This window comes from Camelus dromedarius, chromosome 17, assembly GCF_036321535.1.
Source record: "Camelus dromedarius isolate mCamDro1 chromosome 17, mCamDro1.pat, whole genome shotgun sequence".
NCBI classification, from domain to species: Eukaryota; Metazoa; Chordata; class Mammalia; order Artiodactyla; family Camelidae; genus Camelus; species Camelus dromedarius.
The window spans coordinates 28,808,051-28,823,533 of NC_087452.1; the positions used below are offsets into that span (position 1 = coordinate 28,808,051).

The following is a 15,483-nucleotide window of genomic DNA, read 5'->3' on the forward strand; positions in this document are numbered from 1 at the left end:
TGGCCTCCTCAAACTGTCACCACTACTTGATAGTTGTATCACGTGGAGGCAAGCCTCTTCTCTTCTCAGTACCTTATCTTCAAAACACACATTTAAATTAGCTGACCTCTAAATTCCATTCTCTTTTGGAACTACATTAACAATAATTATTCAGTTTGCTAATCCACAATCTCAGGCACGTGAAATCTCCACTGGACCATGGATGAGGAACTGAGAACTTAGATGCCATGAAGGTCCAGGTAGGGAGCAGAAATGAGGGAAGTACATTTGGTGTTAAGCAGTAAGGACTGCTGGTGACTATGGCAGGATGGAGAGTCTCAGACTTATCTCAGAATGCTCAAGTTCAGATTTTAAAATATGACGCTCAAGCCAAACAAAATAGCTCTGTGAACTCTTGGTTTCCAAACCCTATTTGCATCTGATTTTTCAGTCTTTCACTTGATGAAGAATAAAAGCAAGCGCAGAGCAATTTACTGGTAGAGGATTTTCAAAAGTGCCAAAGTCAGAGTGTAAGTGTATTTGAAAAACAGACAAAAACACTGAATAGGAACTGACAAAGTTCTCTATCAGAGACGAAGAATCGTAGACTTTTTTTAAGTATTTGTTCCAGTGGGTATCAAACTTCTGTGTATATCCAAATAATCTTATCTAGAAAGCTTCTTAAATATAGTTTCCTGGGTCCTATTTCCTAGTGATTTTGATTCAGCGCTTTGCAGTGGGGACCAGGAATCTGTGATTTTTAACAAGAATGCCTAGTGATTCTGATGCAAGTAGTTGAAAGACCACACTTTGAGAATCACTAAATCCATGCTCTTTCATTTTAAAGATGGGAATTGGGCTTGGTGAGGTGAAATGACTTGCCCAGAAATGAAAATCTGGGACATGTGCAGCACCGTTCCTTATTTCTGGGCTTTAGGCAGACATCATTAATCAAACATGACACAAGCTAACTTCTCAGCCCAGCTTTCCGGAAAGTCACTTCTACTCTGTCTAAATTCATCTTTGATTGGGACTTTGTTGCCTCCCCTGTACTATCCCAAAGCCACTCAGCTCATGGGTAATGGATGGGACTAAAACATAAATGTTCTGATCTTTGTGCTTTTGACAACATCACATTCTCCTTTAATGACCTTTTCCTCACAAGTTCCATTTTTATCCACATATAATTGGACAGATCCTCTGCAACAAGACATGGTTCAAAAAAGAAAGTGATTAATTAAAAATCGTGGACTTCTAAGAACGTTTAATTATTTACTGTCTTTTGGCTGATGAATAGAACCCATTAGGCACTAGTCACCATTTCACTTGGATTATTATATCACAGGGAGTGTGTTATTCCTTTTAATTTCCCAGAACTTATTCAAATATCCAGAGTGTGTAAAAAAATAATGCTGTTTAGTGAGTTAAGATTGAGTATGCCTTAGCTCTAGGATTGACACACAGAAGCTCAAGAGACAGAACCCCCAGTATTTACAAAGCTGGTCTCACCAAGCCTTGCTGTGGCCACATAGCCGATAAGCAGTTAGCAGAAAGCCAGATACCGGAGCTGGAGGCTACTGCAATGCAGTTCCCATCCAGTGATAAAGCATAAATAGATTAGACCTCTGCAGAGCCAGATGGGTGTACAAGGAACACTTGCCAATGCAAATAAGACTAAAACAAGAACACATTGTTGGAATTTCTGCAAGTTAGTTGTTAATCAAGTAGATCATGGCATATTAGGGCCTTTTAACACATGTTTCTGACATCTGGCCCTTTGCAGCTGACAGTTAAATTAGTTTTGTGATTGACAGAGAAATATTTTATAGTACTGAATCATCAATAACACTTAAAAACATTATACTGCTTGCTGATTTTTTTTTTTTTGTCATCGATGCTTAGTCAATAGTACAAGTGCTTAGAGCAAATCAACCTAATGTCCAAATGACTCTGACACCTTCTAGATGTTAGCACGCATGCTTAATTTTCTTTCCCTTCCTTTGAGGACAAGATGATCCCTAATTTGAATTCTTGTTCTTTCTATCAGCCATTTTATGCCAGACGGTTTGCCCAGCCCTGGGCTAAGAGAGTCATAAGATTTGAGTGCTGCCCTTTGGAAAGCTAGGCTGAGAAGAAGGACATACCGAGTGGGAATAAATGCCACATGTTCTGATCAGAGCAATTCCTGGGAAGGTTTCCAAATAGTGAGGTGACATGGTCAGTTTGGGGCTTAAAATGTCACTCCAACAGCCCTGGGATGGAAGCAATGGGATGGAGAGGGCTTGCTTGCTTGGTGATCAGTCGTGAGGCTTTTGCAATATGTGCAGGCAAAAGGCAGTGAGGGCTCAGTTGCTGAAATTGTTAAAAGCCCTTGAAAGACTTAACGTTCACTGAGGCCATTCCTTCTTCTGTCAATCACATAAACATCCACTCACCAATGTCACAGACAGAGTAAAATAGGTCTGTAACTAAAACCAAGAAGAAACAAATGTAGGCAGTTAGTACTTACTTGTTCTATTTATACTTGCACTCTTATAATAATATACTTCATTTTAAAGTGTTTTTAAATAATTGCAAAACAATAATAGTATTCTTTTTCTCCCTTGAAAGCATTAGATACATAAATTATTGTCACTGGGGTAGAATAGTTGCTTGCCTGCAGGATCTTAAATCACAGGCTTAGTGTTCAAACCAACTTCCCTCTGAATTAAACACTGGGCTTTACAGTTGTCTTATGTATCAGGCATCGTCTTGTACTTTGTATGTATAAGAATGTAAAAGATAGTATCCTTAAGGATATTATCCTTGAGCATCATTGTTGAAGCAATATTTTTTACCTTGGCCATCCAAAAGGAAGTTCACATATGTATTGGCTAATTTGAAACAAATTTCAGAAATCTAACTAAAATTTTACCCAAGTGGAATTTTCTTTCCAAAAAGAAGGTTCTTGTTTTGACATCAGTAAGATTTCACATTTTTGAAAACATGTCTACTGGAGTAATGTTTTCACTTTAATATAAAAGTCAAGGACAGACAGGTCTTCAGATCTCCTTGAATCAGTCCAGGCACATGTTTGTGGCACTGTGATCTCATGGGTGTAGCTAAGACTCAGACGGCCCTGAATGCCAGTGTAGGCCTTTGGTCTTTGAGCTGGGTCCCCTTGGATGAGTTAGTTGGCCTCTCTGAAGCTAGGTTTCCTCATCACTGCACTGTTAGCAGTAGTACTAGTTCAGTTCTCACAGATGTAGGGAGGACTTAGATGAGAAGGGTACATCACAGTTCCTACCATTATAATAACCTCTCAATAAAGGAAGCTCAAATTCTAGCAATGTTTTGGAGTCATTACTGATGGCCATGAAGTCATTAAAAAATAGGGAAGTGAATAAACACTTCCAGACACATTGGAAAATCACTTATATAATGAGCTTATTCTTTACTTTGCTTTGATTTCTCACTGGGAGTCCAGACCTAAGTCCTGGAGGGTCTCCGTCCTGCCCTACTTTGATCGCCTTTCTAATGAGAAGAATCTTCAGAAACCAAGGAAAGTTCATTGACATCAAATAGGAAAGCCAAGTGAAGATCCTGGTTCTGATCCACGAGTTTGGTTCTGCTTCTTCCCCTTGCTTATACAAGGCTTTGGGTCTTGATGCCTAAAACTTACTCCTCTGGAATTGCCCTTGGAATTTTCCTGGTACTGCCATGAACTTTAGTATTAAGGTCCCTTGCAATCCTATGATGCTAACTTTTATTAACAAGCTGAAAGCTATATTGATTGTCTTTCCCAAATACTATTGTGCACAGCCTCTCTTCACAAACCCAATTTTGAATATCTTTTGTATATTAATTCCTGTAGAGCATTTCTTACATGTATTACCTCTTATTTCCTTTTGTAGCATGCCTTGTCACACACACTGATGTGTTCTTACCTCTTCTTTTTTGACAATTGCCTCACAGGAAAGAATAATTGAGCGTTTGAAAGAACAGCGGGAGAGAGATGATCGAGAAAGACTAGAAGAAATAGAATCATTCCGAAAAGAGAACAAAGACTTGAAAGAGAAAGTCAATGCATTACAAGCTGAACTGACTGAAAAAGAGGTGAGTCTTGAAAAATGAATGAACCAATTGATAGTCCTCATAAACCTATAGCCACAGTAGCCTGGAGAGACTTAGTGTGAGGGGATTGTGTGAAGGCTTGGGAGACACAGTTACTTTTGCTTTGTAAAGCTGTCTGAATTCAAAGAATATTTGCTATAACTCCCTTCATCCAGTGATGCTCTGTGCATGTATTCTGTACTCTGCTAACCACATACAATGTAGCTCCTTGAAATTTTTCTTAATGTCTTACATATCCATATGGCTTGGAGGATTCTGTATTTTTTTCAATGTCCCATGATCCCTTGTTTGAGATAACAACAACAACATTGATAATAGCAACAGCTTCACTTTACTGAGGGCCTCTTATGTGCTTATCCTTGTGTTGGGTACTAAAAATTCATCTGTGCTTCTCAAATAGATCACTCAGTAACTCCCAGATTAGGACCTATGGCACCATGCTGGACACACAAGTATAGGTTGTAGCTGCTTTTCTGGGACATCATTTTTATATATTATGATAAATTATTTGAAACAGTATTTCCTGGTAGAGCAAACATGGATACACAATACAAATCTCACCTGCATTTTTAATATAAAACAATATGCTTTAAAGAAATTTTTTGCTTAGTGGTTATGGAGAGTGTCCTTACTCTGAGGTTTACCTCTTAACCCCTAGGTTTACTTAGAGATACTTTGGAGAGAACTTTGAGAAGGAGCAATGCGTATTCTTTTATTCAGTGTCCAAAACTCTGAGATATGTGCCACTGTCCACAATCAGTCCCTTCACACTTATTATTTCTGCAGGAAGTGACCATCTTTTAGGGCTGTTACAGATTCTTTTGTCCTGTTTGTCATGGTTATATAGTTCCCAGCTCCAAAGTATCACCTCAGCCCTTGGGCTTTGATAATTCTATATAAATTAAAGTACTGTCTGTATTAGTAATCCAAGAAGGAAAGAATTGATGAGTAATAGGAATTTTGAGGAAACTCAGAAGCAAAATTTGTATTACCTAAAATTTAAGTTTACTAGTTTTTGGAGAGGAGATTATTCCTTTGATATGAAAAGAAAAAAAAATGTAAGCCCTCTTCCTACTATTTCACTGATAAATCCAATGTGGGGGATGTGTAATTACTGTAGTTGGTATATGACAGAAGACACAGAAGCTTTGACCACAATTTGCAGCATTCTTCACAGATTGCAAGTGTTATTCATGGGTTTGCACCTTAAAATCGGTATATGTAAGAGTGTTTGTGTGTATATGTATATGCATATAATACATCTAATTGAAAAGAGATCTTAATGACATGGTGGAGCATAAGCTTCAAATGAAAACAATTTTGTAAACAATGCCTGTATGAAATTCATTGTATGAATTTTAGACAGACATTGCTGCAAACATTTATTTTTCCTGTTATAATAATGTGCCTGCCGCTGGGTGTGTCAGTCAAGGTTCCACCAGATAAACAGAACTGTATTAAGAAATTTAACAATATTAAGAAATTTACTACAAGGAATTGGCTTACATAGATATAGGGGCTGGCTAAACAAGTCCAGAATTCACAAGGCAGGCCGTCAAGAAGGGCAGACTGCAAAGTCTCGGACAGGAGCTGATGCTGCAGTCCACAGGTGGAATTTCTTCTTTCTGAGGGAAACCTCAGTTCTGTTCCTAAGATCTTTCAAATGATAGGTTCAGGCCCACCCAGATTATGGAGAATAATATCCTTTACTTAAAGTCAACTGATTGTAGATGTTAGTTACATATACAAGATACCTCCACAACAACACTTAAATTAGCATTTGACTAAATAACTGGGGGCTATAGCCTAGCCAAGGTGACACATAAAGCAATTGACACACCTGGCAATTTAAACTTTATAAAGGAAAACAACATGCAATTGTTGTTAGCAGGGAGCTTATAATTTAGTTGCGGTGCTAATAATCTTCACCATGACAAAATCCCTGTATTATAAGGTCTTTTATTATTTCTATGGGAGTGATATGGTAAAGACCACTAAAATTGGTGTTGGAGACTTGGGTGTGAGACCTGTACCTTCCATTAATAGCTGGAGAACCTTGGAGAAGATATTCAGCTCATGTGATCCTCAGTTTCCTGACCTGAAAAATGAGAATGGCTAACCTGTCCTTCAGATGGTTCTTAGAACCTGGGTTGTTTGCTGGATGACTGTGGTGATATATTCATTAATAAGATTATTCCAGTGCCCATGAAGCAGTCAAGTATTAGACAACATCATTACTGAGAAACCCCTGTGTGCTTAGTGTCTTCATAAGTGCTACAAGTGGCTACAGAGGAAATGCACAATGTCTGATTTGAGGTGGAACTTGAACATTTTAGTCACGTAGTTAGATGTTAACCAGTTCATGTTTGGTGATGGACATTGCCCTTCTGGCTGCAAATTTGTATTCTGCGATATATGCACATATTTATTTCTTTACTTTTTGGGATTCAGACTATACAGGGAAGCTCTTGGTTTCTGGGCATAATTGATGAATAATACAACTGAGGTAATCCCATATCTGAGTTGGGGAGATTCATTGTATCTGCTGAATCTGGATTTACAAAGGACTGGAACATAAAGTCTACTTTAATTTTTAAAATAATTTTATCTTTGATTCTATGGAAGATGTTCAAGAAAGCTTTGGTGGTTTTTCTGTTACAGAATGGGATTTGATTTAAAAAAATAAAAAGGCTTCTTTTTTTACTTCATTTGCCCTTTGTGGGGAGAAAAGCATTAAAGTTGGTATTTTCTTTCGTATTTGTCTTACAGTCTGCACAACCTGACAGTAAAAAACATAAATGGAAGGTTTAGAGTGTCTGTTTTGCCAGGACATGTACAAACCAACTGGGGAGTTAGATCATTAGCATAACTTTTAGATGTGAAACATGCATTTACTGACCATACTATTTGATCACATCAGATTCTACTGCAATTAGATCCTTCTTGGTTCTGTAAACTGGCCAACTTTAATTTCCTGGCCAGAGCCAACTATTGTTACCTTAGTAAGACTATATTTACCCTTTCTGTCTAATGCATACTTTATTGCTGTGTATAGAATCAGTATATTCAAACTGAAGACACTGCTAGTAGAAACTGCAGTTTTACTTACTAGTGTTCTTTTCCTTTCAGTCTAGTTTAATTGACCTCAAGGAACATGCATCTTCATTAGCCTCAGCAGGGCTGAAAAGGGATTCCAAATTAAAATCTCTAGAAATAGCCATTGAACAAAAGAAAGAAGAATGTAGCAAATTGGAAGCACAATTAAAAAAGGTAAGTGAAGTCTAAGCAAAAAACACACTCATTTTGCAATGAAGTTATAAAATAGGAAAGGAAGAGATATTTAAAAAAATACAAACTCTTTATCTTTTGTTGTCTGCTGATGAAAGAATTAATTAAGCAGCCTTTATTCCTAAGAAGTCTACATCAAATCTGTCTGTGAACCTGAAAAGTTATCTTAGATTTCCTGTCTGAAAGAAAAAAAGAAAGAAAACCTACTTGACAAATAGGTGAAAGTTGTAGTAGATGTGAAAATTATTACAAAAACCAGCCATTACTTTCTGGGAAACTATCAAAAAGATATATGGAAATGTTTGCAACAAACCAAAGAATTCAGGGGCCCCATTATACGTTTATAAACTTTTACTACTTTCAGAAGTAGGCCATTTTTTAAAATTGAAACTTGGCAAAAGGTTTATCTGACAATGCTAAATTTCTAGAAGTTCACCAAAATAGCCAAGTCCCTGGAAGATCTCTCAGATGACTATACTTGACCAAAAATGGCTTTAATGTCTAAGCAAGCTTGTTGTATGTAGAAGGATTCAGAAAAGAAAGCAGTATATTTGCATTGCAGCATTAACATGTTTTCTCTGAACTGGACATTTTTGTGAAGTACATTTCCAGTCATGCATCGTTCCTTTGACTTTTTCCCTGTGTTGTTTGGTTCGTCTGCACTCATTGTTCACATGAAACTCATAACATTATGAGTTTAAGCATTTTGTTTCCCTTTGACAACTTATAAACTTATTCAAAAGAGATGATAAGAATCTAAATCAAACAAAGCATATAGTAAAATTTGAGTATGTATAATTCATAGCACACTAGAATGGGGATTTATTTACTAAAGTTGTGAAAATATATGGTACAGGTGATAGGGAAGTGAAAGCATCATGTATCTGTGGAGAAATTATTCTCGATATTTTAAATTTTAATATACTATTTTGTATGATGCAATATAAAACTGAAATGTGATTATACTGTGTTCACTCTACTGCAGAATTTTAGGAAACTGTCATGAGATTTCATACTAATAAAATCTCCTTAGTAATACAGAAAAAAGATAAATAAACAGATCAAATCCCTTTACAACAAAACAGCCAGAAAATCTCTATGTTGCAACATCTATTTCCTAATCAACTCAACATTTCACTTTTTTTCAAGCAATACCTAGTTAAGCAGAAACCTTGAACAATAAATAGAAGGGTTTAAATTGCCCATTTGAGGGTGTTTAAATGGAAATTGACTTGGTTATTTATGCTTTGGGTGTATGATATATATTCTTGACATATATGAATGTGTTCTGCAATATGTTATACATGCATATGTCCATTAAGAAATGAACCTAAGAAAGGTACTTTTATTTGATGAACAGTTTTGTGATCATAAGGCAGGTTCTAAGATAACTCTGAAAGAGCAATCTTTTTTGCCTCACTATAGTGGTCCTTTTTATTATCTTAACTCAGTTGCAGTGTGCTGAGTCCAGAAGGAGGAACCCCCAAAAGACCTGGGCATAAAAGATGTTCTTCATTAACTCTGAGGAGCCATTATGGAGTTGAGGGCACCTCATATATTATTTCTGCAGATACATACTTGACACCCTCTCTTTTAGTGTTAAGTCATCTGTGGAATTTGAAATCCTCTAGTTAAAAGGAAGAGATTCACGTATTGATGCTTGTAGTTTCCACGTTTATGGCTTGACTAGTTTAATAAATGAACATCTATGCAATTCAGTTTAATTTCTTTCAATATAGCTGTGATTCGCTCTCAAAGTCATTTAGAGCATGTGGTTTCCTTAGACTCTCATGTAGACATCATGTACTGGAATTCACAGATCAAATTCTGTAAACATTTTAGTATTATTTCTGACAACATTTTAACATTCTGCCACATTACCAGAATTAAAGTAACAAATATGGTTGTCTTGCTGAAAAGGACCTATTTAATTTCTGAAAAGATAATTTATTTCTAAGTATATAAATAATCTTTGCTTGTACTATCTCCTAAATGCATAGTACAGTAAGATTAAATAAGGTAATTATAATTTAAATATTTTCATACCTAACCTGCACATGCTATTTTGTTATTTTTGGCTCTCTAGCATCAACTAAATTCAAAAGTTTAAAATACTTTTTCTAGTAGTCTTTAATTTCTGCTAATAAATAGTTCTATAAAAACCTCAAGTACCCATCACCTTAAAAAGAATTGAGATCTACATGAAATATTTGAAAATATAAGCTGACAGTATGTGAATATACACATAAACACATCATTTACTCATGGAAAAATAAGCAGCTATAAAAGCTAAAAGAGTGTCTGGGCCTCCTTTTAAATAAAAGGGTATGTGACTTGTGAATAAAATTTAAAGGGTTACTAAATGAAAGCTGAAAACATAATAGTTTTATTATGACATAAATAAACCATGAATTCCCAATGGAATTTTGCTCAGGATTTGTGAGTGTCCAGGTATTTTTGCCATAAAATCCAGACAACATAGTAGATGTGTTTAACTGAACAGAAACCTTGTCTGCCAGGGACAGTAGAATCCAAATGGTGATTTAAATTTGTTTTTCTCTCATAAACAATGCTAGAAATTGGTATCATGAGTTTTTAGCATAAAAGCTTGTGGAGAACATTTACACACTTAGTTGCTTTTAACCCTTTACTATATGTTATTTTAAGACATTTCCAAATACTTTGTGTTGAAAATGGTTACTGCAGGCAAAAGAGGAGCTATTCCTTACACATTCCATCCTACCTCTTAAAAACAATGCAGTCAAATATTCTCTTGTGAGAAAATCTTTACTGATATTAGACAGGCTAATAAGATGATAATAACCAGATAATGCATAAATACTAGCTGTGAGTGTGCTTTATAAATTAGTGCATTATTTAATATTAATTCATCAGCTGGGATTAAGAAGAACCTGATTAGTGATGTGTGGATAATTTCATCTTTCAAGAGTATTTGGTGTTCAGTATGTAAAAGTAAATTTACCTTGTATGACTAGAAATCAGTTGAGAACCAACAGCAATCAAAATGTTATGATTTGTGTTATCTGGAAATTTTCCAATTAATACCATCTTTGAGGAGGGTGTTTTTTTTTTTTAACCACAGTAAAATTATTATTTCATCAAATTTGAATAAACAAAAAAATTCATGTTTTTCAAAAGCACATCTTAGCTTAAAGCAAATTAAAAGTTCCTACAGTATTTCACCTTCTACACCTTGACATTGAGCTGCAAATTAATGATGTAGGTATATAAGAAATATAACTTGAGTATGCTATTTAAAATAATATTTAGTATACTTAAATCTGCAAATGTTTAAATCTACGTAAAACAGAAGAGCATTACAGATTCTGAAGGACTTGAAACATAAAAGGATAGTCACTAACAATTGTAATTTTTGTTATTATAAATTAACAGTAGAAACTGGTAATAGGCAATGCATAATACTGTATTTTGGTTCCCTTCAATCATCCTACTGACTTAAATTTTTTCTTTTCCCGTTTACTATTATTCCTATAATGTCTTGCTTGCTGATATTTTGCTGTTGCTATCCTGCTGTCTGCTTATCTATATTTTTCTAAAGTTAGACTGAATAGAAGATTCAGGCTTATGTTAATATAAAAGAAGAGCTATAAATTTAATGATAAGATTTAATTAATCTTTTATTATTACCATCTTTGAAGTTCAGGTAATAAATTGCAGGCTTGGCCAAAAGCACTTCTTCTGATTCATTGCTAGAGGCCAGCACTTCATGTATCATCAAAAGTGGACAGCTTTCTTTATTTCATGGGTTATTTAACTTGAGAAAGGGAAAGTAACACAAACCTTAAATTTCTTATTCCAGCTATTCTTTTTTAGGAACCAAAGTCAACATTTCTATTTCCCTAGAGCCTCTCACTTTCACTGTGGAATGTTTAGAAACTGAAATTTCTTCTTTTTTAATCACCAGTTTGTCTGTGCAAATGCACTGGATTTGTTGAGCTAATGCTGTTTTTCTGGATCTTTCCTTCTTTCCTTGTCTGTGCTTCAATGCCTCCCCAACTTTGCAATGTAGCAAGCTGAGCAGTTGTTCAATCAGATGTACAACCCAGTAAGTCATTTCTGAAAGTTCCCGCTGTAACATATCAAAGCATGAGGATCCATTGATCACATGTCACAGTGTGCCAACTGGGGAGGCTTCAAAAATATTTATGAGTCTCTTCCCATTTCCGTTCTGTCAAAAGAAATGACCTGTGCAGAGGCCACTGCCATTTCTTTTGAATATGAAGTTTAAAAATTAAGAACTCAAGGGAATATTGCCAGCTCTGATATTACCTCTGTCTTAACTTCAACTCTAAGGCTATAGAAAAGCAGAGGTCAGCTGCAGATATAGGCTTATGGAATTCTTTCCCAGATCCTTCAAATACAGACTTAATCTATACCAAAAGAGATAGCATTTGTAAAAGAGCAAACAACTCAATATATGTTATATTCAAGTGATAGAATTTAAAATTGGTTTAGATTTTAAAATAGGGATATGCCTTTTGGGATTGGTAAATGCCTAACATCATTTTGGATTTTGTAAGAGTTAAAAACATGCCATTTGACTTGAGAACAAACTAAAATATAGTCTTCTAATAAAAAGTAATAACAATTCTGATTATAGCTTATTGGTACAAAAATCAGGTAACTAGTACAAATATGTGTAAAACAGCCCAGCTGCCAACACTGATTTTTTTATGCTAATGACAAATTTGTATTTATATGAAACACTTTGTTTCTTTAACTTTTATTAAAGAAGGGCTTTTTTTGTTTGTTTTGTCAACTCAAGTGACTTAATGGGAGAAATATTACATAAAAGTGACCAGAATTTGTCATTTGGCAGATGTGATCTGTGCTATCATGCATTCTAATTACGTCCTATTTATAAATTTCCATCATGGCAGAAAGGAATAGCATGGATAAAGGAAATAATTCAGCTCACAACTTTTTGTTAAGCTGCAGCTGCAAGATACATACAGCATGTATGCAGGATGCTTGGATGTATTTAATTAGATTCAGTCTCCACCCTCCATTCTTTAAAACAAATTTGATTTTTCCAAATAGAATTCCTAAAGCTCCATTGGAGCATCTTCATTAACCTCTTTCTCCAAGTAGGATTTTTAGCAGAGCAACAAAAATAATCCAAATTTCCTTTCCCTTACCATTTGAATAGAAGTGTTAATAAGTGGGCTCGAGACAGTGGAGACGTGAAAAAAAGACAAATAATATCTTCAAGCTTGAAAACTGACCCTGGGAAAATGAGTGGGTTTTTTGTTTTTTGTTGTTTTTTTTGTGTGTTTTTTAGATCATTTTAAAGAGGTGTAAAGTAATCTTATTGAAATATCTCACACTGACCAGTTAAGGACAGGGAGAAAACCTAAGTATGTCATGTTTAGAATGTGTGCAGGACAGATGGGGAGGGCTTTGTTTCTGCAGCACCTAAGATTTACCAGGATCATGATAGGAGTTCACCATCCCTGTCAGTATATGGAGGGCCAAAGAAATAGCTTTGTTAACTTTTAGATCATTTCTGGAAATACTGATGATGTGACAGTTATTGGATTTTGCCTTCATTTCATCCCAGTATGAGTCTCCAGGATGCAAAAGAAAATATTTTAGTGCTTTAGGTGACTAATTCAAAAGTCAGTGACAGATATTTCTCCCTAAGTTAATTAGCTAACTTATTGTTCTGGCATCCTCAGAATTTAACCAGTTATTAAATGTATATAGCTCTACCTGTCTGCAGGTATTCTCAGGGTCCAGATCTTTTTTGGACTGAAAAGCATTATGGATTTTCTATCCTTAACGGTATTTTTTAAAAAACGACTTGTTTTTCTGGTTGTGAAAATAAGATGTGGTCATTGTGGAGAATTTGCCAGAGAATGAATGGATATAGGAGAAAATAAAAATAACAAGACATCTCACTGCTCAGAGATAATCACTAGGAACATTTAGGTTGTCCCCCACCCAGACGTCTTTTGATTGTTAGTGTTCTCACTTCTCCTGTCTCCCTTTCTCCCTTTTCTCTTTCTTTCCTTTCTCCTCCTTCCCTCCTTTCCTTCTTCCTTCTTCCCCTTTCTACCCTTTTTCCTTCCTTTTCTCCCTCCCTCCCTCTATTCTTTCTTTCTTTTTCTTATCTAATAATCTATTTATTTTCATTAAATTGTGTCAAAATGCTTATTGGGTTTTATATCCTATTTTTGTGACATATCATGAGAATTTTCTCATGTAATTAACTATTCTTCGAAAACACTATTTAATGGTTGTATGATATTTCACTCTATGTGCTCATTTCCAAAATGCTGATCATTTCATTCCTCTTTTTTTTTTTTTGCCACTGTAAATAATACTCTGAAGAGCATCTTTCCATATTAATTTTCCTACTTTTCTATTTTTTAAAATAGAATAAATTCCTGGGCCAGTGATTTTAAAATGCTCCTAATACTTCCTGCTATGTTGCATTTTAGAGAAGTTATGTCAAGGCATGGTTCTTCCAAGCACTGAATAATGGCAGTCTTTCTTTCACACCCAGACCAATACTGAGAACTGTCATTTTACATAACTTTGACAAACGCATAAGTGGAATATTTTTTTCTCATTTTAACTTTCCTTTCATTAATTACTAGTGCTGTAGAAGTTTTTAGTACATTTATTATCTGTTTCCTGTAAATTGTTTCTTCAAGTCATACAAGCATTTGTTTTTTAGTTTTCTGTTTTGTTCATTGGTTTCTATGAGTTATTGTATGCATTATATGGAAACTTTGTCAGATTTTGGTCAAACTTTATTTAATTTAAATTTTTTATGTAGGAAACTATTTTTAGGTTCTGAGTTTGTGTTTCCCTTTAGGAATTTCCTCATTGCCTTTATGCTCAGAAGTCATACTCTGATTTCAAGAATAGACACTCACCTATACTAAATTTTTTTAATGTTACTTTTTACATCAGTTTAATCACCTTATCTGTCTTTAGATTATTTTGATTCATGCTGAGTGGTGAGGTTCTAACTCTATTTTTCTAAACAATCATCTGGTCATCCCAGTGCCATTTATCAAATAATTCTTTATCCACTGATCTTGCTACTGTTTTATTTTATACTAAATTCTTATATGGATGAATATCTTAGTTTCTGAGCTTCTGTTTAGTTTTATCAATGTCCATTGCTTCTTGGGTCAGAATTTTATTTATTGTGGCTTTATAATATTTTAAAATATCTACTGAAACAAATTCCACCCTAATTCTTTCTGCTTTTATTACGTCTTGTTCTGTTTTAATGTTCTTAGCCTTCACATTTTATCATTCCAAATAAACTTCAGAATCACCTTGTAGATTAAAAAGCACAATTGTTAATTTTAATTTGAATTATATTCAGCTTATAAAATAATTTTAGAGTGATTGATATATTTCCAGTATTTTTTCTTCCAATTCACAAACTTGATACAACTTTTATTTATTTCAGTTATCTTTTATACTAAAGGTTTGACATTTTCCTATTGTAGGCCTGTGATATTTCTTTTTAAGGATAGTCCTAAGCATTTTTGTATATATTTCTTAATTTACTGTTGTGAATGCTATATTTCTTCTTTTATTTTATAACCAGTTATTGGTACCTAGGAAATTTATTTATTTAAAAATAAAATATATTTATTTTGAATATGGCCATCCTACAAAATTTGATGAATTATAACTTACTTGTTTTTGTTAAATAAGATAATTTTGCAGTCAGTCCTATGTCTTTCAGTCTAAAACTAAATCAGAATAAGTAAGAATTAAACTTTGAAGTCCTACTGGGAGTATTTTTTTCCCAGAATAGAAATAAACCTTCTGCTTTTAAAACCCTTTTACTTTAGTCACTCCATTTTACTAAGTGCTACTCTAATGCTGCTTCTTAGAAATCTAAAATTTTGCCCGCATATCTTTATTACTTCTTATAATAACCTTTCTATAGCTTAACTACCAGTCTCTACTCCTGGAAGAGTTTTGTCTTGCCATTGTAAACACTATGCAGATTATCTTCAGTTGAGTTCTTTTCTTCCCTTAGTTCTTAATTCTAGACAAATAATATGTTTTTTCATCAATCTCCAATAC

The 15,483-nt window shown here is 34.5% G+C and overlaps 1 protein-coding gene across 7 annotated transcripts in view; it reads left to right on the forward strand.

Moving 5' to 3' along the window:
• Positions 1–15,483, forward strand: part of ERC2 (ELKS/RAB6-interacting/CAST family member 2) — an 870,990-nt gene that overhangs the window by 395,364 nt on the left and 460,143 nt on the right. For 4 of the 7 annotated variants that reach the window (XR_010384837.1, XM_064496413.1, XM_064496412.1 and 1 more), the window contains 3 exons: positions 3,934–4,074; positions 7,222–7,362; positions 11,432–11,467. Coding sequence is in view for 6 of the 7 variants with exons in the window: in XM_064496413.1 (XP_064352483.1) it covers positions 3,934–4,074; positions 7,222–7,362; positions 11,432–11,467 (318 nt within the window). In the remaining variant the exon portion in view is untranslated. The remainder of the gene's footprint in view (positions 1–3,933; positions 4,075–7,221; positions 7,363–11,431; positions 11,468–15,483) is intronic. The other 3 variants (XM_064496414.1, XM_064496415.1, XM_064496416.1) reach the window with 1 other exon arrangement.